This window comes from Oreochromis aureus, linkage group 1 (assembly GCF_013358895.1).
Source record: "Oreochromis aureus strain Israel breed Guangdong linkage group 1, ZZ_aureus, whole genome shotgun sequence".
Classification (NCBI taxonomy): Eukaryota; Metazoa; Chordata; class Actinopteri; order Cichliformes; family Cichlidae; genus Oreochromis; species Oreochromis aureus.
This window is the reverse complement of record NC_052942.1, coordinates 7,847,242-7,873,246: the sequence shown is the minus strand read 5'-3', so window position 1 is coordinate 7,873,246 and position 26,005 is coordinate 7,847,242. Positions and strand designations below refer to the sequence as shown.

The 26,005-nt window shown below is 43.3% G+C and overlaps 1 protein-coding gene across 2 annotated transcripts; it reads left to right on the top strand.

The window, feature by feature from the left end:
- wdhd1 (WD repeat and HMG-box DNA binding protein 1) lies at window positions 1-23,068 on the top strand. 2 transcript variants are annotated; one of them, XM_031736335.2, is made up of 26 exons: window positions 1-130; window positions 385-478; window positions 1,125-1,236; window positions 1,337-1,488; window positions 3,396-3,507; window positions 3,810-3,860; window positions 3,943-4,038; window positions 4,122-4,214; window positions 7,262-7,368; window positions 10,239-10,380; window positions 10,822-11,023; window positions 12,181-12,368; window positions 12,442-12,626; window positions 12,706-12,947; window positions 13,605-13,742; window positions 13,856-14,012; window positions 14,180-14,294; window positions 14,425-14,556; window positions 14,638-14,849; window positions 15,267-15,421; window positions 15,510-15,566; window positions 15,914-15,945; window positions 16,955-17,119; window positions 17,253-17,395; window positions 17,517-17,652; window positions 22,717-23,068. In XM_031736335.2, exons 2-26 carry the CDS (start codon window positions 402-404, stop codon window positions 22,903-22,905), a joined length of 3,390 nt encoding a protein of 1,129 aa, XP_031592195.1. In that variant the 5' UTR covers window positions 1-130; window positions 385-401; the 3' UTR covers window positions 22,906-23,068. The 2 variants fall into 2 exon arrangements, with proteins under 2 accessions (XP_031592195.1, XP_031592194.1); XM_031736334.2 differs by having other exon boundaries at window positions 10,819-11,023.
- The last annotated feature ends 2,937 nt before the right edge of the window (window positions 23,069-26,005 follow it).

Below are 26,005 nucleotides of genomic sequence, written 5' to 3'. Positions count from 1 at the left end.
TGGGAGGGATTACAAAATTTGCGTCATGACGTTGCTGGCGGGAGTTGTGACGTGACGTTTCCTTGTTTTCAACGCAGCGCGGGAGATTCAGGAGAAGAGGACCGAGTGTGTCCAGTCACCCAAGAAACGTGTAAGTTGATTTCTAACGAAATACTTTGTTCACAGCTCGGTGTAAAACGGCCTCCAGTAGTTTAGTGTCTGATGCCGTGAACACCGTGGAGTTTGTACGAGTGTGGTCGGCTATATTTAGCTCTATTGTTAGCGTTAGCTCAACTCTGCTGTTAGCTCCCCATGGGTTAATAAGGCAGCAGTGGCGGAGGAGCAGGTGTAGACTGTGTTACTTGATAGAAGAAGAGGTTTTCACGTGTTTTCTCCTTTCTTCAGTCTGGTGCTTTGTCAAAATGGCATGTGAAAGGAAGCCGATGCGCTACGGCCACTCTGAAGGACACACCGAGGTGTGCTTTGATGACACTGGGAGGTGAGTCCGAAAACAAAAAAGTGTCTCCCTTTGAGCACATACTGTGACAGCTAATGTACAAGTAAAGCTGTGATCTGATTGCGTTTAAGACTCAGATTTCACCTATGATCAGCCCACATCCTGTGAAAGTATTGCTTTACAAACGTGTCCTTTAAATTATTAGTGTAGCCCGCAGGTTAGCCAGACCAGATCAGGCAAGGACATATGAACTTGAGCGCATCAGTCTCACAGTTATGAGGTTTTGTGGTCAGTCTATGCTTCCATTAAGACACCAGCATACACTGCCAGTTGTAATTCTGTGATGGAGTTATTTAGCATTACATTGCAGTTTTGGTCTAGGTTTAACTGTTGATGCATCTCTATCCCTCACCCTGCTAGGAGGAGGACTGTCAGGAGTCAGTATGAAATAAAAGACTCAAGGTTTGCTGAAAATTATTTAGCTTAAGCCCATCAGTGACAACACAAGTCCTTCAATGGGCTGAAACTGAGTAAAATGTGATTCATTTAAATTCTATCCTACGTTAAACTGAAATCGTTCACAGTCCTGATTTTGGTTTCTAGGAGGCTTAATAATTTAAACCGATCATTTCATCAATCTTGTGCTGCACAAAGTTTCTGTAAACTAGCCTGATCAAATTTTCCACAGGTTCATTGTAACCTGCGGAAATGATGGAGATGTTCGGATCTGGGAGAGTCTGGATGATGACGATCCAAAGTTTATCACCGTCGGGGAGAAGGCTTATTCTCTGGCACTGAAGGTTGGATTTCCTCAGACTTTTCTACAGATGTCATCGTTATTCGGTGACACACTGCATCATACAAATGATGTTTGGAGACAATGTGTTCTCTGCTCCACAGAATGGCAAGCTGGTAACAGCGAGCTCCAACAACACTGTGCAGATCCACACATTTCCTGATGGCGATCCAGACGGCATCTTGACCCGCTTCACCACCAATGCCACACACGTCACCTTCAACAGCATCGGCTCGAGAGTTGCTGCTGGGTCCAGGTACTTGATAGTTGGCTAGCTTGTGCTGAATTGAAATGATATAAATGAAAGCAGGGTAAAAGTAATGGCTTAGATATTTGAAAGATCATTAATTAAGGTGACTAACTTTGCTGGCTCATTGCCAGGCTGGCTTCATATTTAAAGTTTGGGTATAAAAAAAACTTACAAAATCAAAGGAACATTTTGAAAACACATCAGATCTCTATGTGAAAAAAAATCATGTTAATATCTGTACAGATATGGCTGGGTGGTGTGTAAGGAATGAAAGTATGCCACATCATTAGTCCATTCATTCATTCATTGCAGCTCAGATGGTACTTAGTAGTTTGTATGGCCCCTGCATATTACACGTGTGCCTGACAATGTAGTGCCCTGCTCCTAATGAGACAATGATGGTATCCTGGGGGATCTTCTCCCTGATCTGGACCAGGGCATTACTGAGCTCTGGAGGGCAGTCAGTGATATCAGTTCCTTCGTGCTGCAGGAGCTGCCTGCATACTATCGCTACATGAGGCTGCGCATTGTTGAGCACCAGGAGGAATCCAGGATGCACTGCACCAGCGTCTGAGAATGGGTCCAAGGATATCATCCCGATACCTATTAGCAGTCATGGTTTTGTTGCCTAGCCTGTAGAGAATTGTGCATCCCTCCATGGATATGCCTCCCTAGATCATCACTGATCCACCGCGAAATCAGTCATGCTGAATAATGTATAACGTTCTCTACGGTTTCTCCAGACCTTTTCACACGTACCTGCTCTTGTCTGTAAAAAGCACAGGGTGCCAGTGGTTGACCTGTTAATTCTGGTATTCAATGGGTAATGTAAGTCAGGCTCCATGGTGAGTACAGAGTGAGCACAGGGCCCAGTTGGGGACCTAGGGTCCTCAAGCCACCCTCATGAGGTCTGCTTCTGATTGTTTGGTCAGACACCAGTGGCCTGCTGGAGGTCACCTTGTATCTCTAGCAATAATCATCCTGTTCCTCCTTGCACAAAGGAGCAGACACTCATGGGTTAAGGACTTTCTAATGTCCTGTCCAGCTCTCCTAGATTAACTGTCCCAGCACTGGAGTCTCCACGAGACTTGAGACACAGCAAACCTTCTGGCAATGGCATGTATTGATGTGCTGGAAGAGTTGGACTACCTGTGACCTCACACCTGACTTGACCTGATGCCAGTCTGTATCATGCTGAGAACAACCTTCAGAATTAATTCGGTTACAGCTGACCAGACACACTCATGTGTTGCTTCTGTGATATTTTCCACCAATGATGCTGAAAGATGAACAAATGTCACTTTTGCTTTGCTAAACCATGCACATCCACTCTGCCTCAGTTTCTCCCGTGGCACCTGGTGAGGCAGTCGTGCGTAACGGGATTGCCCCCCCCCGTGTGTGTGTGTGTGTGTGTGTGTGTGTGTGTGTGTGTGTGTGTGTGTATGGCTACAGCACAAGGTGATCCCATTAGGTTCATTATTGTTCAGTGCAGAATCAGCTCCACACAGCTGTGATGTTTCCACCTCGCAGACGGATTGGTTTCTGATTAGTCCAGATTGGAGATAAACGTGTGTTTGCTGCCAGAAATGATTTGCCCTAAACAGGTTTATGACAGTAATAAAAGCACGGAGCAAGGCGCCGTATTGATGCTGCTATTTTCACCCTGGTAATTTCAGTAGTGGGATTGATTGTTCAGATTCAGGCATCTGTGGCTGTTAGGGCAGATTCGGCATCTACCTTCTGGTAGACGGTGAAGGAAATCTGTAATGTTTTGCTCCTCTTGTTCATTGATTTGACAATTTGCACTTGTATTAGGTCACAGCTGATGTACCCTTCCTCTCAACTGTGCCGCTGCTCACTGGCAGGCAGTCAGTGACGTGTGAACCCAGCTTACCTTTCTCCTTTTTCCACAGTGACTTCATGGTAAAGGTGGTGGAGGTGTCAGACAGCAGTCAACAGAAAACCCTCAGGGGTCACGAGGCACCTGTCCTCAGCGTCACCTTTGACCCTAAAGATGACTTCTTGGTGAGTGAACCTTTTGTCTGAAAGCAGAAATTCTACACAAAGGCTGACATGAGTATTTGTGTTGAGTTACAAATGGGACAATATCTTCATTTCATTGCAACTTTATATGAACTCACGCCCCATTGTTCCTCATCATATTACTGTGGTTACTTCCATTTACAGTATTAATTTAAATGTATAAATACAAAAGAGAACCACACAGTGTTTTATAAAAAATTTTAAAAAAAGGAGCTCCTGTCAAGAGAATTTATAACCTGAGCACACCTGTCGTACATCACATCTTTGTCGCCTTTGTCTTTCAGGCCTCTGCTAGCTGTGATGGCTCTGTGGTGGTGTGGAATATTGAGGAGCAGGTACATCAGCATTTCAGCACTTTTCATTTAAAAAAATGCACATAATTCTGTTTTTCTACATGATTTTTATCTTCTTTCTCAGACTCAGGTGATCAGTTGGCCTCTGCTGCAGAAGTCAAATGACGTCACTAACGCCAAGTCTCTGTGTCGTTTGGCCTGGCAGCCCGGGATGGGAAAGGTTGGTGACACGTCTCTTTGCTGCCTTGAATAAGAGCGAGAAAGACATTAGTCCTAAAATAACAAAACGTTTGCATTTGTCAGTTTTTAGCTGTTCCAGTTGAAACCAAGGTACACCTGTACGAGCGAGGCTCCTGGGACCACGTGAGCACTCTGTCTGATGATCTGCTCACACAGGTTAGGTCCAGCATTGTCCACGCGGTGATGAGGCATACAGGAGACTGGCCTGTACTGTCATGGTGTACTATTGTGTGTCCTGCATGTCGCATATGCACATTGTACACCTGACTATCAGTATAAGCAGTATTTGTTGTAACTGTGTACTGTTGAAGAAATATAAAACATGGCCTCACAATCCTGTCTAGGACATCAATATGCTGATATATTTGTATGCTAATGCTAAATAGTACAGCAATATTTAGCACTACTTTTGGCATCATGACCAAAGACTGTATGTTAAAGATGGAAGCGGGATCTGGGACATCACTTTTTTGGTTGGACTGGGATGGTTTTCTGTATTAAAAATGAATACATTTAGTTTGAAGGGTGGACTGTTAAGTTATCAGCTAACACTAACAAGCTTGGGATGCAAGTTAAATTCGTCAATTGTAGGGGTGAAACACGCAGACACATATTACCAGTGTTGGGCAAGTTACTTTGAAAAAGTAATTAATTATAGTTACTTGTTACTTCTTCAAAAAAGTAACTGAGTTACAATATTCTAAAAGTAATTAATTACTTGAAAAGTAACTATTGCATTACTTTAAAAAAAAACGTTTAACTCTGTGGGGTCCAGGGTACAATTGGCCATTTTTAACTACTTTTGATTTTCCCTCCACATTTTGCCTTTAAAAACAATTTACTTTGCCTTGTTTGGTATCATCCTTTTCAGCACAACCTCACGTGTCTGAATTTACAGTCATGTTTTCATTTTGACATACTGTATTAACACAATTGATCTAAAATCAGACAAAAAACATAAAATCAGAGTAGAAAAAGTTAAATTTTTTACCATAACGACCACAAACATGTTTAATGAATCATATTTCATAACTTTAAATGCAAATATAAATTGTCAGTTTTAAAGTCCTATGCACAAGTTTTGCAAACAACAAAGTTATTTGCATCCATTTACCTTTTGCCTTGATTTTTTTAAAAAACCATTTCAAACTATTTACAGAACAATCAGCTGTTCTGCATTCAATAAGATGCCACACAAATTATTTGTGCCACTCCAAAAAAATAATTTCTGTCCACTATAAAGGAGAACATCACAGCCTGACAGCAGCAGGTGTATCACTCCTTTTTTTTTTTTTACCTGGAGACAGCAGTCGCCTCATTGTTCTGACACACAACACAAAACTATCCACAACACTACACACTAACTACACAAGACAACACATTAACTACACACTCCAAACATGCTAAACGTCACAAATCTCTCACATCTCAAAACTCGCTCTCCCTCTTTTTCTGGTGTCTTCCTCTCTCGCTCTCGCCGTCACTCCTAAAACTTCCCCTGTTTTTTTTGTTTGTTTTTTTTGGCTCATAAGCAGAGAGTGCTTGCTAGCGCTGTCCTTAGACAGTAAACGTGACGAAACTATTGAGGAAAAAACGCCGCGTATATATTGTTTATCATGACTCTGGTTTTACGTGGCCTATCAACACAATTTATAAACTGGTATATATCACCTTGTTGCTTTGTCTTTAAGTGGTCATGTGATTAACTTACCACGACTACTTTATTCTTCCTCAGTCAAACAGCAGCACTCATGCGATTGTTTTGCCCCCTTCGCTCCAGGTGTTGTGCTAGACAGTGATTGTGATTACCGTCCGCGGGAGCGCGCACAGCTGCTTAAAGCTGTAGCGTCCAGATTACTTGCGTAGTAAGCTACTTCCGTGCAACTGATATAAGATGCGGTAAGCTGAACGCAGCTTCAACCGTCTGTTTGTTGAAAAACAGTAACGCGACCGCACCGCATTTTCTTGTTAGTAACTGTAACGGCGTTGTACCAATAGGAATAGTAATTAGTTAGATTACTCGTTACTGAAAATAGTAACGCCGTTACTTGTAACGCCATTATTCCGATCACTGCACATTACTTATTTAATGCTGTGGACCAGGCTAATAAAATAATAGATCTGGACTTGCCACCTGGATGGCCTTTACTACACAACAGGATAATTGTTTACTGCAAAAGACAGACAGTGCAAACACAGATTTTAAAATAAAGTTCTGGGTTTAGAAAGAAAGTATTCACTAAAGAAATACAAAGTAAAAATGTTAATGGTCTGTTTGATACAATAGGAGAATCACTGTGTGAAACCACTCTGTGATTACAGCACTTGGATAAAAGCCTAGATACGATTTATTTTTTGAAGAAGGTTTAGCCTGAAACTGCTTAAATACTATATGGACAAAGTACTGACTGTCTATAGGTGCAGCATAGCCATTGAAGTCCACGCCATGAAGCTCCCACCACACAGTTTTTGTGATCTTAATGCCTGAGGAGGTTTGAACTCTGCAGTTACAGAGTCAGCAGAGCTCTGGAGGCTTTTACATCCTGTGCACCTCAGCACTTGGTGACCCCACTCTGTAACTTGACATGTTCCTAAATCTTTCCACTTTGCAACAATACCATTTACAATAGATCCTGAAATATCTGGGAGGGAAGAAGTTTAATGAACTGCATTGTTGCCATAATGGCTTCCTGTTGCAGCACCTCACTCTTTAGCATGACTCATTCTATTTACTCTTCAAAACTTTGTGAAAGGAGTCTGATACAAGTTTATGAGTCACTTCTTCCCCTCGTATGTATTTTTAATTGATTAATTCTAGGTTTATGAGAACACATCAGTTTGTTGGAAGATGCAATTACAAATGAAGATGTATATTTTTGAGTACAATGTTCTTTTATGTTTTAAATAACCTTAAAATATTACTGACTGTACCTTTTAGCAGGTGTGGCCAGGTACTTTTGTTCATAGTATGTATATTATTCACTTCTTAATCTGACCTTAGAAGAGAATTGAATGGTAATTTTATTTCATTAAAGGTATATTTCATTTATTTTAAACCCCTTTGTGGGAGTTTTTACTGTTTTTTTTGTTTTGTTTTTTGTTTTTTTAAACATGTGAGTTACTCAGATAATTAATAGCTGAAACAACTCAATCATTATTTTTCTTTTTTCTTAAATTTGATTTCCCCTCCTTACTTTTTGCAGCCCATCAACGTGGTGTCTTGGTCTCCTTGCGGGCGTTTCCTGGCAGCTGGCAGCGTGGGGGGTTTACTTACAGTGTGGGATGTGAACAGCAAGCTGTGTGTGGAAAGGTAGGAAACAAAGCTGTGCAGACGCTGAGTGAATTTAAAAACATATATGTGACAGGTAAAAGGTTTAGGGGACTGATGCTGATGAAATTGTTTACCTTGGTTCCCAGTGCTTGAGGGCTAAAGATAACTGAGACCTAAAGGCTGGTGACATCATTAAAGGAATAGTTTATTATGTGTTTTCCCCCTCCCCCAGTATTTGTATTGAACAAATCATGTGTTCTTTCCTGGGCTTGTATCTCCAACAGAGGTTGATTATCTTGTTAATAATTTTACCTCCTCACTACGTACGACTCTGGATACTGTAGCTCCTGTGAAAACTAAGGCCTCAAATCCGAAGTACCTGACTCCGTGGTATAATTCTCAAACACGTAGCCTAAAGCAGATAACTCGTAAGCTGGAGAGGAAATGGCGTGTCACAAATTTAGAGGATCATCATTTAGCCTGGAGAAATAGTTTGCTGCTTTATAAGAAAGCCCTCCGCAAAGCCAGAACATCTTACTATTCGTCACTGATTGAAGAAAATAAGAACAACCCCAGGTTTCTCTTCAGCACTGTAGCCAGGCTGACAAACAGTCAGAGCTCTACTGAGCCAACAATCCCTTTAACGTTAACTAGTAATGACTTCATGAACTTCTTCACAAATAAAATTTTTATCATTAGAGAAAAATTACCAATAATCATCCCACAGATGTAATATTATCTACAGCTACTTTTAGTACCATCGATGTTAAGTTAAACTCTTTTTCTCCAATTGATCTTTCTGAGTTAACTTCAATAATTAATTCCTCCAAACCATCAACGTGTCTTTTAGACCCCATTCCTACAAAACTGCTCAAAGAAGTCCTGCCATTAATTAATTCTTCGATCTTAAATATGATCAACCTATCTCTAATAATCGGCTATGTACCACAGGCCTTCAAGGTGGCTGTAGTTAAACCTTTACTTAAAAAGCCATCTCTAGACCCAGCTGTCTTAGCTAATTATAGGCCAATCTCCAACCTTCCTTTCATATCAAACATCCTTGAAAGAGTAGTTGTCAAACAGCTAACAGATCATCTGCAGAGGAATGGCTTATTTGAAGAGTTTCAGTCAGGTTTCAGAGCTCAGCACAGCACAGAAACAGCTTTAGTGAAGGTTACAAATGATCTTCTTATGGCCTCTGACAGTGGACTCATCTCTGTGCTTGTCCTGCTAGACCTCAGTGCTGCATTCGATACTGTTGACCATAATATCCTATTAGAGCGATTAGAACATGCTGTAGGTATTACAGGTACTGCACTGCAGTGGTTTGTATCATATCTATCTAATAGACTCCAATTTGTACATGTAAATGGAGAGTCCTCTTCACACACTAAGGTCAATTATGGTGTTCCACAGGGTTCAGTGCTAGGACCAATTCTATTTACATTATACATGCTTCCCTTAGGCAGCATCATTAGAAGACATAGCATAAATTTTCACTGCTATGCAGATGACACGCAGCTCTATCTATCCATGAAGCCAGGTAACACACACCAATTAGTTAAACTGCAGGAATGTCTTAAAGACATAAAGACCTGGATGGCCGCTAACTTTCTGCTTCTTAATTCAGATAAAACTGAGGTTATTGTACTCGGCCCTGAAAATCTTAGAAATATGGTATCTAACCAGATTCTTACTCTGGATGGCATTACCTTGGCCTCCAGTAACGCTGTGAGGAACCTTGAGTCATTTTTGACCAGGACATGTCCTTCAATGCACATATTAAACAAATATGTAAGACTGCTTTCTTCCATTTGCGCAACATCTCTAAAATTAGAAATATCCTATCTCAGAGTGATGCTGAAAAACTAGTTCATGCATTTATTACTTCCAGGCTGGACTACTGTAATTCACTATTATCAGGATGTCCTAAAACTCGCTGAAAAGCCTTCAGCTGATCCAAAATGCTGCAGCAAGGGTACTGACAGGGACTAGAAAGAGAGAGCATATTTCTCCTGTTTTGGCTTCCTTCATTGGCTTCCTGTTAAATCCAGAATTGAATTCAAAATCCTGCTCCTCACATACAAGGTCTTAAATAATCAGGCCCCATCTTATCTTAATGACCTTGTAGTACCATATCACCCTATTAGAGCACTTCGCTCTCGCACTGCAGGCTTACTTGTTGTTCCTAGAGTATTTAAAAGTAGAATGGGAGGAGAGCCTTCAGTTTTCAGGCCCCTCTTCTGTGGAACCAGCTTCCAGTTTGGATTCGGGAGACAGACACTATCTCTACTTTCAAGATTAGGCTTAAAACTTTCCTTTTGCTAAAGCATATAGTTAGGGCTGGACCAGGTGACTCTGAATCCTCCCTTAGTTATGCTGCAATAGACGTGAGCTGCCGGGATTCCCATGATGCATTGAATTTTTCCCTTCCAGTCACCTTTCTCACTCACTATGTGTTAATAGACCTCTCTGCATCGAATCATATCTGTTATTAATCTCTGTCTCTCTTCCACAGCATGTCTTTATCCTGTTTTTCTTCTTTCACCCCAACCGGTCGCAGCAGATGGCCGCCTCCCTGAGCCTGGTTCTGCCGGAGGTTTCTTCCTGTTAAAGGGAGTTTTCCTTCCCACTGTCGCCAAAGTGCTTGCTCATAGGGGTCATATGATTGTTGGGTTTTTCTCTGTATTTATTATTGTGCTATCTACTGTACAATATAAAGCGCCTTGAGGCGACTTTTGTTGTGATTTGGCGCTATATAAATAAAATTGAATTGAAATTGAATTGAATTGAATTATATAGTTTGTGCACAGATGATGTCAATCCTATTGTAGTCTCTGCCAAAAAGCAACATTGAACAGTAGATGTTGCTCATCACTAAAGTTTAAGCTTTCTGCTCTCTGCTGTAGGCAGAAACACGAGAAAGGCTTCACAGTGTGCAGTTTGGCCTGGCATCCATCAGGCAGCCAGATTGCCTACACGGACACAGAGGGCTGCCTGGGCCTGCTGGACGGACTCGGCACCTCCACAGCTGACAAGAATACGACCAAGGTACTGCTCAAATAACCTGTTTTTGTACCCCCTCTGTACATCCCTGTACCATGAAGTAAGGTTGGTCTGCAGGTTATCTTTCTTCATTAGATTAGCTGGGATAGATCTCTACAGTAATAAATAGGAAGTCTAACTACAGACAAGTCACTTGTAAAACATAATTTTACAGGTCAAACCTTTAAAATCAAGAAGTTATCACTACATTTTTTTTTTATGCCTTTAAGCTTTATTACATATTCTTTGCACTCCACCTTCACCTCAGTGCAGGAACAACAGCGTCCATAGATTGATAAGTTACCGGATTGCATTTATAACCAGTTGAGCGTCATTTGCGGTTAGTTCATAACACAACTGTAAACACGCCCAGCTTCAAAGTCTCCCTTTTTTTTCTTTTGTTCAGTTAAATTCAAGCTGCTTAAATCTGTCATGGACTTTCAGCAGGTCGCTGCAAAAAAGCCTGCAAAAGACTACGATGATCTGTTTGATGATGACGATGACAGACTGATGGATGAAGGACTGAGTGACACAAAGTCTCCAGCTAAGAAAGCCGTTGGCTGGGACGATGACGATGACGATTTCCTGGTGCCTGCGACTGGGCGGGTGAAGAACAGAGGAGCGTTCCTGGACGACGAGAACTCACTAGGTGGGTGAAGATGGGGTCATTGAGGGTGCGAATACAGATGGAAGATAAAAGCGAGGTGCGCTGGCCATCACAAACTCCTGCTGTACCTAACTATTATTTTCATCATGGATTGATCTTGCAGTTATGTTCTTGAGCAATAGTTTGGTCCTTAAAATGTCAGAAATAATTGAAAATGTATTACAAAACACAGGAAAGACAACGTTCAAAGATCGAGATTAGGAAATTAGAAATTCTTGCAAAGAAGGGATGGCGCTAGCTGTCGTTTTCTTTTAAGTGGGACTAAATAACTTTATACATATATGTTAAAACTATATTATTGCTACACAGAAATAAAATTTCATTGAAAGATTATTTTTGGTTTCAACTGATTCCTGTAAAATATATAGCATCAAACTCTTTTGTTTTCAGGATTTTTCCAGACCTACCTTGGGTCTTTGGATTTGATTAGGCACTTAAGTATGAATGGAGTGCCTGAGTGGAGACGCCAGAGTCTGTGTTATCTTATTTAACAGGGACATGCATTTTATGCTCTAGTAAATGAGACTTATGTTACAAAATGCAGGTTAAAATGATCTTTATTGCAGTCTTGGTTATTATTCTTTGAAGGGAGGCTAAAAGCTTTTCTGTGTGCAGAAAAAAACAGATCCAACTTTGTGAAAGAAGCAAAAAAAAAAAAAGAATCTTAACTAAAGAGCTAAATTGCAAAGGTTCAACATCAAAACAAGTGTTTAGCGTTTTTATATGAATTTTGACCAGAAAGTCTGTAGCATGAACTTGGATTTCAGGCTCAGGAGGCACAGTTACAACTCAGTTGTTTGCATGAATTTCCACCACCTGCAGTCAATGTTTAACCTGTTAATTATCCTTATATTTGTCACCATTGTAAGCAAAGCAAATGTTTCCTAAAGTCAGTACTATCTAGTGGAGAAGGCAGTGAAGGTTGTCGTTGTGCAGGTTAGCCTATCGCTGTCTTTAACTGTTAATGTTTATCTGTGGGGGAAAAAAAAATAATTAGGTGATTAAAGTCACAAGGTGTTCAGATTTTAGAAGAAGTGAAACTGATCATCACAGAACATCTCAGAATACATCTCACATGAATGGAGACATCACCTGAAATTATTCCATTTATTTTTTTTGTTTTTGTCTTTTTCATTCAGACACAGGATCACTGAAGCTCGGTCAGGACAAATTTGGGGACAACAACGATGACGCAGGTAGTTCTGTGGCGCCTGCAGCGCCCCCGGTGGCGCCCCTGCGTCCTGTCTACGAGGGGCCCATGCCAAGTCCTCCCCAGAAAGCCTTCCAGCCGGGCTCCACCCCTGCACATCTCACACACCGCTTCATGGTAGGACACACTGAGAGTCATTACACTGTAAATCTGAGTTGCTCGCATGTCATAACAGCAAACTGTGCCTCAGATGTGGAACTCCGTGGGGATAGTGCGAGGCTACAATGACGAGCAGGACAATGCCATTGATGTGGAGTTTCACGACACGGCCGTGCACCATGCCATGCACCTCACCAACTCACTGGGTCACACCATGGCTGATCTCTCCCAGGAGGCTGTGCTGCTGGCCTGCCCCAGCACAGAAGAGCTCGCTAGGTAAAACTTCCACCTGACCTGCTTCTGGGGATTTATTTATTTTTTTCTCCCCTTTCAGTAATTTCCCCCCTCTCTCCAGTAAGCTGCAGTGCCTTCACTTCTCCTCGTGGGACACCAATAAGGAGTGGATGGTCGACCTACCGAAAGGGGAGGATGCGAGGGCTCTTTGTCTGGGTCAAGGCTGGGCAGCAGTCGCCACCAGCACGCTAATGATCAGGCTCTTCTCCATCGGAGGAGTACAGAGAGAATTGTTCAGCCTGCCGGGGCCTGTGGTCTGCATGGCAGGACACGGAGAGCAGTTGCTCGTCGTCTACCATCGGGGTTAGAGACACACACACTCTTCTTTGATAATCAGCACATTGCATGTGCTTGTGCGGTTCAGAAATAAAATTAGGAATTATTTATTTATTCTTAGCTTTGTAATGTAACTGTCGGTGTGTCATTGTTACATGTCAGTTCAGTTCATTCAGTTTACTTTCCACCACATGGAGTCAACACAGAGTGAAAATGTAAAATGTGCATCACAAGAGATAAATGGTAAATGGCCTGTATTTATATAGCGCTTTTCTGGTCCCTAAGGACCCCAAAGCGCTTTACATATCCAGTCATTCACCCATTCACACACACATTCACACACTGGTGATGGCAAGCTACGTTGTAGCCACAGCCACCCTGGGGCGCACTGACAGAGGCGAGGCTGCCGGACACTGGCGCCACCAGTAGGCAACGGGTGAAGTGTCTTGCCCAAGGACACAACGACCGAGACTGTCCGAGCCGGGGCTCGAACCGGTAACCTTCCGATTACAAGGCGAACTCCCAACTCTTGAGCCACGATCAGCCCACGATCAGATAAGAGTAAAGGCCACCCCCACTGTTAAGCTGTGATCTGGAAATTTCCACTCTGTGTCCAAATTTAAGTACTGCAGTTTGCAGTGTTATCTTCCAGCTCTTTACATGTGTCTCATTTTCCACCACCAGCTACAGGTTTCGATGGAGAACAGGCTCTTGGTGTCCAGCTGCTGCAGTTCAGTCGAAAGAAGAGGCAACTCATCAGCGGCGAACCCCTCCCCCTCTCTCAAAAGTCTTACTTGTCCTGGCTCGGCTTCACAGCCGAGGGTCAGTATGTCAAGATATTATAATGTGAAAGAATCTCATGAGAAGCATCATTACTTTGCTGCTGGTGATGATTTGGAACAACCCGCCCTGGAATACGTCTCGTGGTCTTTCAGGTACCCCGTGCTATGTGGATTCAAACGGCGTGGTGCGAATACTGAACCGCTCCCTGGGCAACACGTGGACTCCAGTGTGCAACACCAGGGAGACCTGCAAGAGCAAATCAGATCACTACTGGGTGGTTGGAGTGCACGAGAACCCTCAGCAGCTCAGGTGAGCTTTCATCTGCATCACAGCTCATTGATTTAGCAGCTTGAACAGGAAATAAAAAGAGTGGTGACTGACTAAACTAATGCATTCAGTGCATATGAGCTGATCCTTGATGCTGGTTAATTATTGCTTCTTAGAGGCTGACATTCCTTCTGTCCTCGTCTTGTTAGGTGTATTCCATGTAAAGGCTCCAGGTATCCTCCCACCCTGCCCAGACCGGCCGTGGCCATCCTGCCCTTCAAGCTGCCCCTGTGTCAAACCACAACAGAGAAGGGGCAGATGGAGGTAAATAAACACAAGAATGAGCACCTGGAAGATGGGTTATCGAAGTAATCCAGTCCTCAGATCTTTTCAGGTGGCTTAGTGGTGTCATGGATCCAGTAACAGCTGAGCGGTACCCTCTGTTGTTTTTCAGGAGCAGTTCTGGCGTTCAGTCCTTTTCCACAACCACTACAGCTTCCTGTCCTCCAGCGGCTACGAGATAGATGAAGATGCTCAGACTCTGTCCCAGAAGGAGCAGCAGGAGCTGCTCATGAAGATGTTTGCAGTAAGTGTGAACGCCGCACACACTTGGTGATCGAGACACTCCCAAAGTACAGATTTGTTTAGAGTTGTTGTTTTCTTACAGTTGTCCTGCAAACTAGAGCGAGAGTTTCGCTGTGTGGAGCTGGCAGAGATGATGACCCAGAATGTGGTGACTCTGGCCATACGATACGCATCCCGATCCAGACGCATGGCCCTCGCACAACGGCTCAGCGAGATTGCCCTGGAGAAATCCAACCAGATGCAGGAAGAAGAGCAAGAGGAGCCTGAATACTCCAGCACGAGACGGAGCTCTGGGTAATGTCAAAAAGCATGCATCACTTTCACTGTTTATGTAAATGAATCTGGACCGCCTGGCTTTGGCCAAAATAACAGATATCACCCTTTATGGGTGACTAGCCGATAGCAGTGTCAGACGACTTCACGTCACCACACAATCTTTATCAAAGCCAGTTGATACATGTTCTTCAATGAGATGGTTACTTGGTTAAAAAAGCAGAGCTTTTTTATGATGTGAAACCTTGAACAATTTTTTTTTAAAATATAGGTTCTTTTATATATGTTATTTTTATATGGATGAAGGAAGGAAAATATCAACCATGTAACATTTATTGCAGCATTTTAAGTGTAAAACCTTCACCCGTCTCCTCCAATTTATTTTATAGTTTGCAAATTCAGATTAAAAGCAGCAGTATTTGCTCTCTTTTTGCACAGGTATGGCCACACCAACGTCATGGCAGGAGGACGTTACAGCAGAAGACATAATCAGCAGGAGGAGGAAGAGGATGAGGAGGAAAGAGGAGAAGAGCTCATGGAGGAAGAGGACGGGCAGGAGATGGAGCCGGAGGAGGCGACAGAAACAAAAAAACGTCAGTTCCACCTCTTACTTCTGCTCACTTTGCACAAGTTGCCAGTGCTGCTGCTAACATGCTAACACGCCTCCCCCATGTCTGTCAGGTGTGAACCCGTTTGCTAAAGAAGCCAGCTCGCCCATCAAGCCGTCTCCGACACCAAGTGAGTAAACGCAGATCTGTCAGTCAGCTTAGATGTTCAATATTAGGGTGAGTCACTTTAGCATGATCCAGGACAAATAACCCAACAACCATGTACTGTCCGCCTCATATTGTACACTTGTGGTGTCTCTGTCAGTGGAATTTTAGCTGGGTTTGATTTCATTTCAAGTATTTGTCAGTTGTTGGCAGGTTTTCAGAGTGAGATTAAAGTGGGACAGCCGCTCCCATCACCCAAGCCCATTTTAATATTCAAATGTGAAACAAGACCAGTTATTAGGTGTTAAATGAAGAAGTTGGTCAGCCAATTTTATCTGAATCACTTCCCGATGTGTCTCTCTTGTTTTTCAGTTGGTAAAATGGGACGTGCAAATCCTTTTAAGGTAAGAACTGTGACTTCTTAGGTTTTCATTTTGTCAAAATCAGGGATGTGGTCTCATTATAGCCCTTTTCCAATATTACCTACGCGACTCGGTACCAGGTACGTTTTTTACTACATGCTTGGCTGGGGTTCCAGGCGATCTGATGAGGTCTTATGAGAGTGCCATTTTTGAAACGAGGGATGCGGCTACACAAAAACAACCCAGTGATCCCTGAATGTGACAAAAAAGCCATCACCTCAACACCCTCCTTTGTTGTGGCATTCGTGGTGCACACAGATGACGTCACAGAACGTTCGGCCGCGTTGCTATAACGACCCAACACACATTAGGTAGCACTCGATTGTAATAGAAAACAAGTCAACTCGCTCAAGCCAGTAGGTACAATGGAAAAAGGCTATTAGTCATTTTTTGATGTCTAAGTGTTAATAAAAGACAAAGGACTCTTTTGGTTTTGAATATGAATAAAGACTGTAAGAGGTTTAAAGAGAGAGAAGTGGTTCTTAAGAAGGTTTAGCTTATTCCTCAGAGATCACTTTCATCTCTCCTGTCTGTCTGTGGAGCTGCTTTTAACTGTGTGGAGTCTGAACAGCAGCCTGTCTGTTGGCCAGCAGGAGCTGACTCGGGTTGCAAAAAGAAGATCTGTACGCAACTCTGTAAGAAAGCTACCCCACTGCACACTGACTTCTCTCTCCCACTCAGAGTGAGATAAACGCTAAGGCAGGGTTTAAGTATTGGCTAGCCTTCAAGGCTCAGTTAAGTACAGTATAAAAACTAAAACGATGGGTGAAATCACTTTCCTGCCTCCATCTTTTATATTACAGGCTTTCTTCTTAATGAAGCACCTGGTAAGCCACCGGGTGTGGCTCAGTCACCTTGGAGTCAGTGGCGAAGAAGAAAAAATGCACTGTTTTTGTTGTTGCTGTTTTCATGTGATTTGTTGACTATAAGGAACATATACAATATCTTCAAATTCTTTCTTTAAATTCTATTATTGCTTTGGTGTGTTCAGGTTCCTGATTCGGGGAAAATGTCAGCTTCATCCGGTCAGCCGCGAGTAACAAACATCCTGGACAACATGATGTCCAGCAAGAAGTCAGCTCAGCTCAGCAGCTCTGGGGGGAAACCTAGCAAAAGTCCCGTCCTCAAACCTCTGGCCCCCAAGCCAAAAATCAAGGTACCGTCTCAGAAATTAAAGCTGTAGCATGTGTATCCACATAGCTGTGCCGAGGTCTCAAAATAATAGTACCTGGAAAAGATAATGCATCTTTCAAAACAATAAAATGTCCTTTTGTTTTTTTCCTGTGAAGACTCAGTCTACTCTGCTGCAGATGGCTGCCACAAAGACAGCTAATAAGAAGGCTCAGGAGAACACAGAGCCAGCTGCAAATCTGCAGAAACGACCAGACACCCCACCTCCAGCACCACCTGCAGATAACTCTGAAAACAAGAGGTAAAAGATTTCAAAGAAAGAAATGGTTAGACCCTTTGAACACTGGGATGTTCAAAAACAGATTCTACATGTAGAGCGTTTTTAAACAGGGCAGCATTTCTCGTTTTCTCTGTGCATTTAGGCCAAAGACAGGCTTCCAGCTTTGGTTGGAGGAGAACAGGAAGAGTATCCTAGCCGACAACCCTGACCTGGAAGAGACCGACGTCATCAAGGAGGCTATGGGACGCTTCAGGACGCTGTCGACGGAGGAGAGACTGGTATGACACATCGAGGGCTTTAGAGAGGAGGGGGGTTGCTAAAACAGTGATGTCAAAATTTTCCAAAGCTGTCCAGTGATTGGAGTCTTTGGCAGGTTGATCCTCAACCCCCGTAGACACCCTTGTCTAAAATTTCAGTAACCCAACTGAAATTGTAAATGCAGAGAATCCCATTTTCAGCCCTCGACTTGTAAGGATTCTTTAAAGTTTTATGTGGGTGTGCACAATTTGCAGTTTTCATAAGCTGACTTAGCATTTGGCCATATTTCTAGTCCAAGCTGATTCCCATTCAGAAATCAAAGATGGTCATGTGTTCAGCAAATTAGAATTTAGTGTTATTCATAATTTAACCATCTAAATTCTTTTAGCCTAAGTCTAGTTTCAGTCGAGAAAATATCATAAAATTATAGTAAACTCAATCTGAAATTGGTTCAGGTGACTAACATATAAAACGTAAGAGTGTGTTGTGTTGATAGCTGATAGCTGCTCCACACTGTTTACAAAGTGTCTTATTTTCTTTCACATCAAATGAGAAATGTATCCATACGTGTACTCTTCTCTTCCTCCCAAGCACTGAAATGTTTTCGCATTTTAATGAGAGGCTGAGAACATGGGAGCTAGTTGTACCGCTTCCCAGCAGCAAATCATCTGAAAACTCACCCATCACTAATCTAACCAGCATAACTGCTTCGAATAGTCTCATCAGTACCGCTTGAGCTGTCCAACCAGCTGAAGCTTTTTATTTTTAAAAATGATTTCAGGTCTACAGATTTGAATAAAACAGATAAGTAGTTTCCTAAATATAAAGAAATGTATTCAAAAGTTTAAAATCACTCAATTAAGTTGTTGTACTGTCATTAGAGTCCTGCAGGGTCACATTAACAAAAAAAGAAATCCAGGGTTTGGTTTTAACCACTTTTCTCTGAAATGCTGTGTCTCAGCTGTGGTCAGTCAATAGGTGAGTGAATGAGGGTGGTTGTGCCACTAATGACACGCCTCGTCCTTTCATCCAGCCGAGTGCTTCTGTGGTACCCTGGCCCTGACCCTGCATACATCAAGACTCTCAGCAGAAAGCTGGATGACAAGGAAGTGGGGGTGAGGGGATGCCTGTTGCCTGGGAGCCCAGTCAAGTGTGTTTGGGGACTGAGGGCGCAAAGCATTGATTTTATGATAATACTGCATGAGAGATGATCGGCTGGTCAATCAGCAGAAGCATAATTCTGATCCGAATTTTCAGTTGTTCTGAAAGATGAATCTATAGTGTCGGCTGCACACCCATGATGTACATCTCAGTTTCCACCACATCCAAAAGGAGCTCTGTTAGATTGAGATCTCGTCACTGTGGAGGCCATGTGAGAGCATTAGAGTCATTGCCATGTTCAAGAAACCAGTTTAATATGATTTGAGCTTTGCGACATGATACGTTACGTTGCCAGATGTAGTCATCAGAAAATGATGTAGTCATATTAGAAAAACACTGTGGTTATAAAGGGATGGACATGGCCAGCCACAATACTCGTGCAGGCTGCGTAGAGATGGTTGTTCAGGAAAACTGCAGTGCAGCAGTTTCTGAAGCACTTGGGCCAGCCCGTTTGACACCAACAAACACAGGTGCAACAGTTTGAAAAGATGAGACTAACTGTAGAAAACTTGAAAAAACAAAACAAAAAACGCATCTTTGTTTCCTGTTTCTACCTCATTGATACTGAGGGGTTTTTTGCTTTTTGGTTTTTTGCTGAGAAGCGACACCTGCCGTTCAGGAGAAGACTGAAGCATACCCGGCACAACTGAGCACCAGTATAGTATATAGCTGTAGTGACATCACAGTTGGCATGATGATGGGATGGGTGCAGTTTTCTCTGTGGTGGGGTCGGGTGGACTGTCCCGGGCTCTGTGGGGCCGGGCAGCGCTACTGCGCTGGGCCCCGGTCCGGATGGGCCTGGGCCCCCCTTTCCCTGGCGGGTTGCAGAGTATGGGGGTGCCTACTGGGGTCAGCGGGGGAGCTGGCCCCAGGGAGGGGTTACTTGCCCCTCCCTTCCTTCCCTCCCCATCTCCAGCTGCCTGCCTTTTCCCGCTCCACCACAATCACCCACACATGCAGGGCTTTGGGGTAGGGGTGTGTCACCAGGGTGCAGGGGAGGCATCCCCCTCTGTCCCCTTCTGGCTGCCTCTGCCTCAATTTTATCCCACACCTTAGACATTCACATTACTCACACTCTCATTACACATACATATAGGATCTTGGGGGTGGGCACGCCACACAGAATCCAAATTACCATCAGGGTGTACACCTCACCCCTGGCGTCGTTGCCCACCTCTCAATTTTAAATACACGTAGACATTGAGGGCTAGCAGGAGGGGCTATGCGCTACCTGCTGCTCTGGCAGGTAGCTCCATGCCCTCCTGGGTTTTAAATGCACCTTAGAACACACATGCATCAACACTACATATGAGCGGGTGGAGGGAGGTTTGAGTCTTCACACACCCCGTTCTCTGCGGCCTGCTGGAGCGGGGGGGCTGGGAGGAGGAGTTGGCCGTCCGACTGGGGTCTGGAATGTGGGGCCTCCCTGCTGCTACGGAGTCGGGGCGGTCTGCTTCTCCCCACCGCAGGGAAAAGGGTAACACCACCTGGGTCTGGGTGCACTTTCCCCTCAGGGGCAAGGGTACCCAGACCCGGTTCTTAGAGTACGCTTGGGGAGAGTGATTGTGTGTACAGCGTCTCTTTATGTCTGTCTCCACGTTGGTTGAGTGTGGAATAATTGCTTATGAGAGCATGAGGGTGGGAATGGATGTTTGTATCTGTGTGTGCCTGTATGTCTGTGTCTATATGTCAGGTTGGGTATCAGACCCCACCTCTCTGGGGACATCTCAGGCCCTCCAAGGTTTGGAGGCCTATCTCCCCCCACCACTTCCCCTGCCGGTGGCAGACGCCCTCAGACATCGGTGCGTTGGTGGTTCTGTGTGGCCGGGGGTGGGCGCCCAGGTACACACCGGCTCACTCCTTGGCGGCTGCTTATCGGGGCCTGGAGCCTGGGGCTCGCTCGGGCCACTTCGGAGGTGGGGTACCCTCGGCCTCTCGGCCCGGAGCTCGGTCACTCAGGCACAGCTGGCTGCCGGCGGAGCTCACGGGCACGTCCACTGCAACCCCTGGCTTCTGCTCCGCGGCTGCTGAGTGACCCCTCATCTGGGACTCTCCTCAGCTCTTTCTGGGATAGTGACGCTGCTGCCCCTCTGTTGGTCTTCCTTGGTCTCTTGTGTTCTGGGGGCCTCTGGATGTCTAGAGTTTTGATCTCCTCCATACCTGCGTCATGCCCTGGAGGACGGGCAGTGGCCCCCCACACCCTCTAGCCGATCATTACATGAAGGAACCTTTTAAAAAAAAAAAAAAAAAAAAAAAAAGCGGCGTCCATGCTCACAGGTGTACACACAGGTGATCACACACACAAACTACACCCTTTTTGGCTCCTACCTCAAAGCACACTGTGCGCTGTCGATCTTACGTGCTGCACAATAATGTTTAATATTTAGTATTTACTGTCATATTCCCATAGATCATTGTGATGATGTTTATTACTCTCGCTTTCTTCTGCTTGCTTTCTTCTTTCTTTCTCAACAGGTGATCCAGGTGATCGATATATGTATTTTTTGTCTGCTTATTCTGTTGGTTTTGGTTTTTGCCCTTTTTCCCCGTCCCTCTTCCCCGCTGTTTTTCTTTCCCTCTTTCTTTCTCCCCTTTCCTTCCCCCAGTCAAGTCTGTCCCGTATTCAGCAAGTGAAAATAAAATAAACGATAAAAGGTGAATCAAATGGACCATTACGGCAAGGCTGGGATGGTCCATTTGGTAAAGTAAATCCGTTGGGCATCTTTCTTCGCCTTTAGACAATAATTCTGATGGCAAAAGAACCAAACGGGACAGGTTAAAAAAAAAAAAAAAAAAAAAAAGACATCACAGTTGGCACCTGACACAAAAGATGCAGTGACCATAAAGAAACCATTAAGCTCGCAGTGTCAACAGTGAGCAAAACTAGCTAACAGTAGCTTAGAAAAGTCCACTTACCACAAACGTCAAAAAACAACCAGCTCCCAACACAACACAGACTGTAGCACAAACTCCACATAGGGACAACACAAACTTTGTGGGTTAACATGGTATTTTGATTGCAAGAGGGTTAGCGAGCCCCAAAGCTAAAGTTAGCAGGCTAGCTGCTGACCACATTAGTTAGCATTTGACCGTATTAGCTAAAATTAGTCAGACAACAAAAAGAAATATTAACCAGTGCCAGAGGAAAATATGGTCAGCATGAACAAGACCTCATTTCATGCCTGCCGGTTATTTTATTTAAACATTCACATTTTTCTTTCAAGTTTGAACCAAAGGAGTCGATATGATTTTTATTAGCTTGTATAAGTGCATTTCAGCTGTGTGTTTACAGAAAAAGAACCTAGGTGATGGCCCTGCAGGCTTAAGTTTAGCCTAAAACTGCTCAACCATTGTGTGTGTGTCTGTGTGTGTGTGTGTGTGCTAGTGTGTGTTGATAAAATTATTCAGTCCATATCTAATAAAGCAGCAGCTGATTAGTGATATGTCAAAGCTTGTACCATCTAGCAGCTCTGTAATGGTGCCATTTGTGTGTTTGCTTGTGTGAATATGCATGGGTTAATGACAGTGCTTCATCAAGCACTGGAGGTGTAGAGTGAGTGTGTGTGTGTGCGTGTTTGTGTGTGTGTGTTGCTGGACTGCACACACCAGGCCTGATGATTCATCCTGGCTCCATTACGTCCAGAAAAGTGCTTCCTTTTGTGTTGGCTTAGAGAAAAGGAGGGGGCTCGAGGAAGGAAAGAGCCAGCAGGCCAAAGAGATACATGCTGTCAATAGTGATTATACCTGACAGGATGCAATTTCAAACTGCATGCCCGAGTGCCCATGTGTGTATTTCGTCATCATCACGTAGGTGGTTTAGAGCCTGTATAGAGACGGAACAACAATACAATTTTTGTTTTTGTACTGTGCAGTAATTAACATGTTCGGTTCTTGTCCATTTTATTTCCACCCCTATCTTTTAGTCATGGACAGAAAGAGCTAAAGGCCAGAGCGGAGACGCAGCAGATCTGAAGAAGAGGAAAAGAGCAGAAGGAGGAGAAGGCTTGGAAAATGAAAATGAAAAGGCAGAAGCTGATGAAAGTAGTGCCAAGAAGAAGAAGTCTTTGGATCCCTCTTCCAAGCTTTCAGTGTTTGCGTTTAACCAAAACTAAACCACCAGTGGAGGGAGATCACATGTATATCAACAACTGCCCTCAGTGTTGGAGACGGATGAGTGATGTTCAGTAAAAGAGTACACTTGGTTCTGTTTTTTTGTTTTTTATTTACACTTACTGTATTTTAACAATTTAATAAATGTAAATGTTTGGTAGTTCACATATTAGTCTGTGATTTCTTTTTTTTTACAGCTTATTAATCACTTCAAATATCAAAAGAGGATTTCTAAGTTTCTAAGTTTGAGGGCCTACCTTACCTCTGCGTTTGAACATACCAACTTTAGCTCTTTGTGCAGGTGCTCGGCAGTATCCCTTTTGTGATATAACCAGCAACAACCCTGTTAATTTCCTGCTGAGTGATAGCTTAGGCAAACTGAAAGCTAACTATTGCTACATTTAAAGCTGCTCCCTGATCATTGGGGGGATTTATGATCAAATCTAAAGTGGCGTTCTTCTGTTTGTTTTGTTTAGTTTTTTTGCTTTTTCTGTGAAGACATAATGAAAATACTTTCAAGATACAGAGGCTGTCCTCTGTGCCAGCTTACAAACGTGGTAATTCTACAGGGTGGGCCATTTATATGGATACACCGTAATAAAATTACGTTGAAACCAAGCACACCATTGTTTTTCTTGTGACATTACCAATAAGTTTGATGTGTCACATGGCCCTCTTCCTATTGAAAAAACAAAAGTTGTATCCAAGTTGGCCGACTCCTAAATGGCCACCATGGTCACCACCCATCTTGAGGAGTTTGCCCCCTCACATATACTAATGTGCCACAAACAGGACTTTAATATCACCAAACATTCCCATTTTATTACGGTGTATCCATATAAATGGCCCACCCTGTATTTAAACAAAAATGATTCCTAATTTGAAATTACTAAATGAAAAGACTGTACTTAAAAGATGGATGTGGCTTTAGCGCAGGGGTGTCCAAACTTTTTTCATTGAGGGCCACATACATAAAAATATAGGAGGGGCTGGGCCACTTACTAGAAATTAGGTTTATAACCTTAACTTTAGTGTAAGTTAGAAAAATCACTTAAAAGTGGTCAAATATGTTATATTGTTGAATATAATTAAAGACAAAACTGCCTTCATCACAGCTCTCCATAAATGGATCTTTGATTTATTCAGAAAAAGCTTTGGTAGCTCATTCTCAGAACAGCAGTCTCAGATTTCTTCTTAGACAGAAGATTTACAGCACAGAGGAAAAAACAATAAAGGGGAAAATAGGACGGGTAAATTTCAAGTTTGTTATTTAAGTTATTAGGCTTAGCAACACACCTATTAACGTTCGTTTGAAACCGTTATCAACATTAACAGACTGAACTGGACTTAATAACAGGAGTGCATATAATTTTAGTAAATTATTCTGGTGAGTATTAGCTGCGCTGGGTATGTAAATCGGGCCATCCAGCCACGGTGCTCATCGTACGCCACTCGTGCCAAAAATCCGGACAAATGTCACTTGATCAAGGAGCAAATCTGCATCAGATGAGATCAGCTGACATTGCGTGTGCGTGCGCTGTGCACAGCGGTGTGTACTCTGTGTGTTAACAAGAAAAACGCATGTAAGAAAGTGGTGCGCAAAAGCAGGGTAGTGACAGAATTGATGCACATTATTGATATTTGAAGCATGTGTACCTGCACATTAACACACGGGTACTGTGGAATATATTTTTTACTCACCTAAAGTGCTCGTGCTCTTGTCCACTTCCCGCAAAAAAATTAGCAGCTGTGCGGTGTCTGTGGCATCGGTGCTCTGATCGCATGGAGTAAAAATCAAAAGCACAGCTTTATCAGACAGTTGCAGTTATATGTTGGCTGACAAGTCTTCAATGCGTCGCACAACTGTATTTCTGGACATGCCGACGTCATTGAAGTCCTGCACTTTTTCCGGGCACATTATTTCGGTGACTTTAACGAGGCAGCGTTTTATGAGGTCTCCATCGAAAAAGGCTTGCCATGTCTTGCGATGAGTTGGGCGACCTCATAGCTGGCTATTGTAGCCTTTTCCTGGACCTTTTGAGCACGAAAAAAATACTGTTGCTGACCCTGCAGGATAGCTACCCTCTGCTTTAATTTCTGCTCTCGCTCAGCACCAGTGTAGGATGCATAGGCCTGATGTTTGGTTTCATAATGACATCGTACATTATACTCTTTCATAACTGCCACAGTTTCAGTGCAGATCAAACAGACACACTTCCCTTTGAATTCTTTGAAGAAATATTCACTCTCCCACCGTGTCTGAAATTTTCTGCATTCACTTTCTACCTTTCGCTTCTTTGGTTCTGCCATGTTTAGTAACTTGGGGTAAATTTCTTCTGTGATTGTCGTTTTTGGTGGAGCAACTGCCTTGATCAACAGTAGCTCCCCCTGGTGTTAAAACTAAGAAGTGCAATACACTCAAGCAAAAGTTGAAGTGCGGGCCATATTCAATTCTATTTATAAAATTACTTGCGGGCCAATCAAAAATGGACCGCGGGCTGCAGTTGGCCCACGGGCCGGAGTTTGGACACCCCTGCTTTAGAGTCTCAGAAGTGAAACTGCTTTGGATGTGCACGAAGACTTCTCTTTGTCGAAGTCAGAGAAATGGTCTTTGGCTCACTAGCTCTGTGAGCTCAGGAAATGTTTGGGTTCAGTGTGTTAGATCATTTTGAAAACTTGTCAATATTAGAATCAGAATGGAGGACAAACCAGGGTATACCTGGGGGCAGCTGCAGTGACTAGACAAGTTATTAATCAATGAGCTTGAATTCTTGGTTTTACAGATCCACCCCTCATTCGATGTGTGAAGATTCAACACTGACATGGCGACTATAAAAACACTCAGGACAGCATGGCACAGTGGCTACAGACATCTTTTATATACAGTCTGTTTGAAAAGGAAAACTAGTGCACTAATAAGTACTTATTACTTGGCAATAACTTAACCCCAACAGTGGTGCAGAGAGTGCCTCATGGCCCACCTGAGCCTGTGTTTTAAAAGTCTAAAGAAAAACAAAATGAACAGAGATACTTGAAAAAGAAAACGAAGATAAGCAAAAGGCTTTTTAATATACTCAGGCACTGATACATGTTGTATGATTG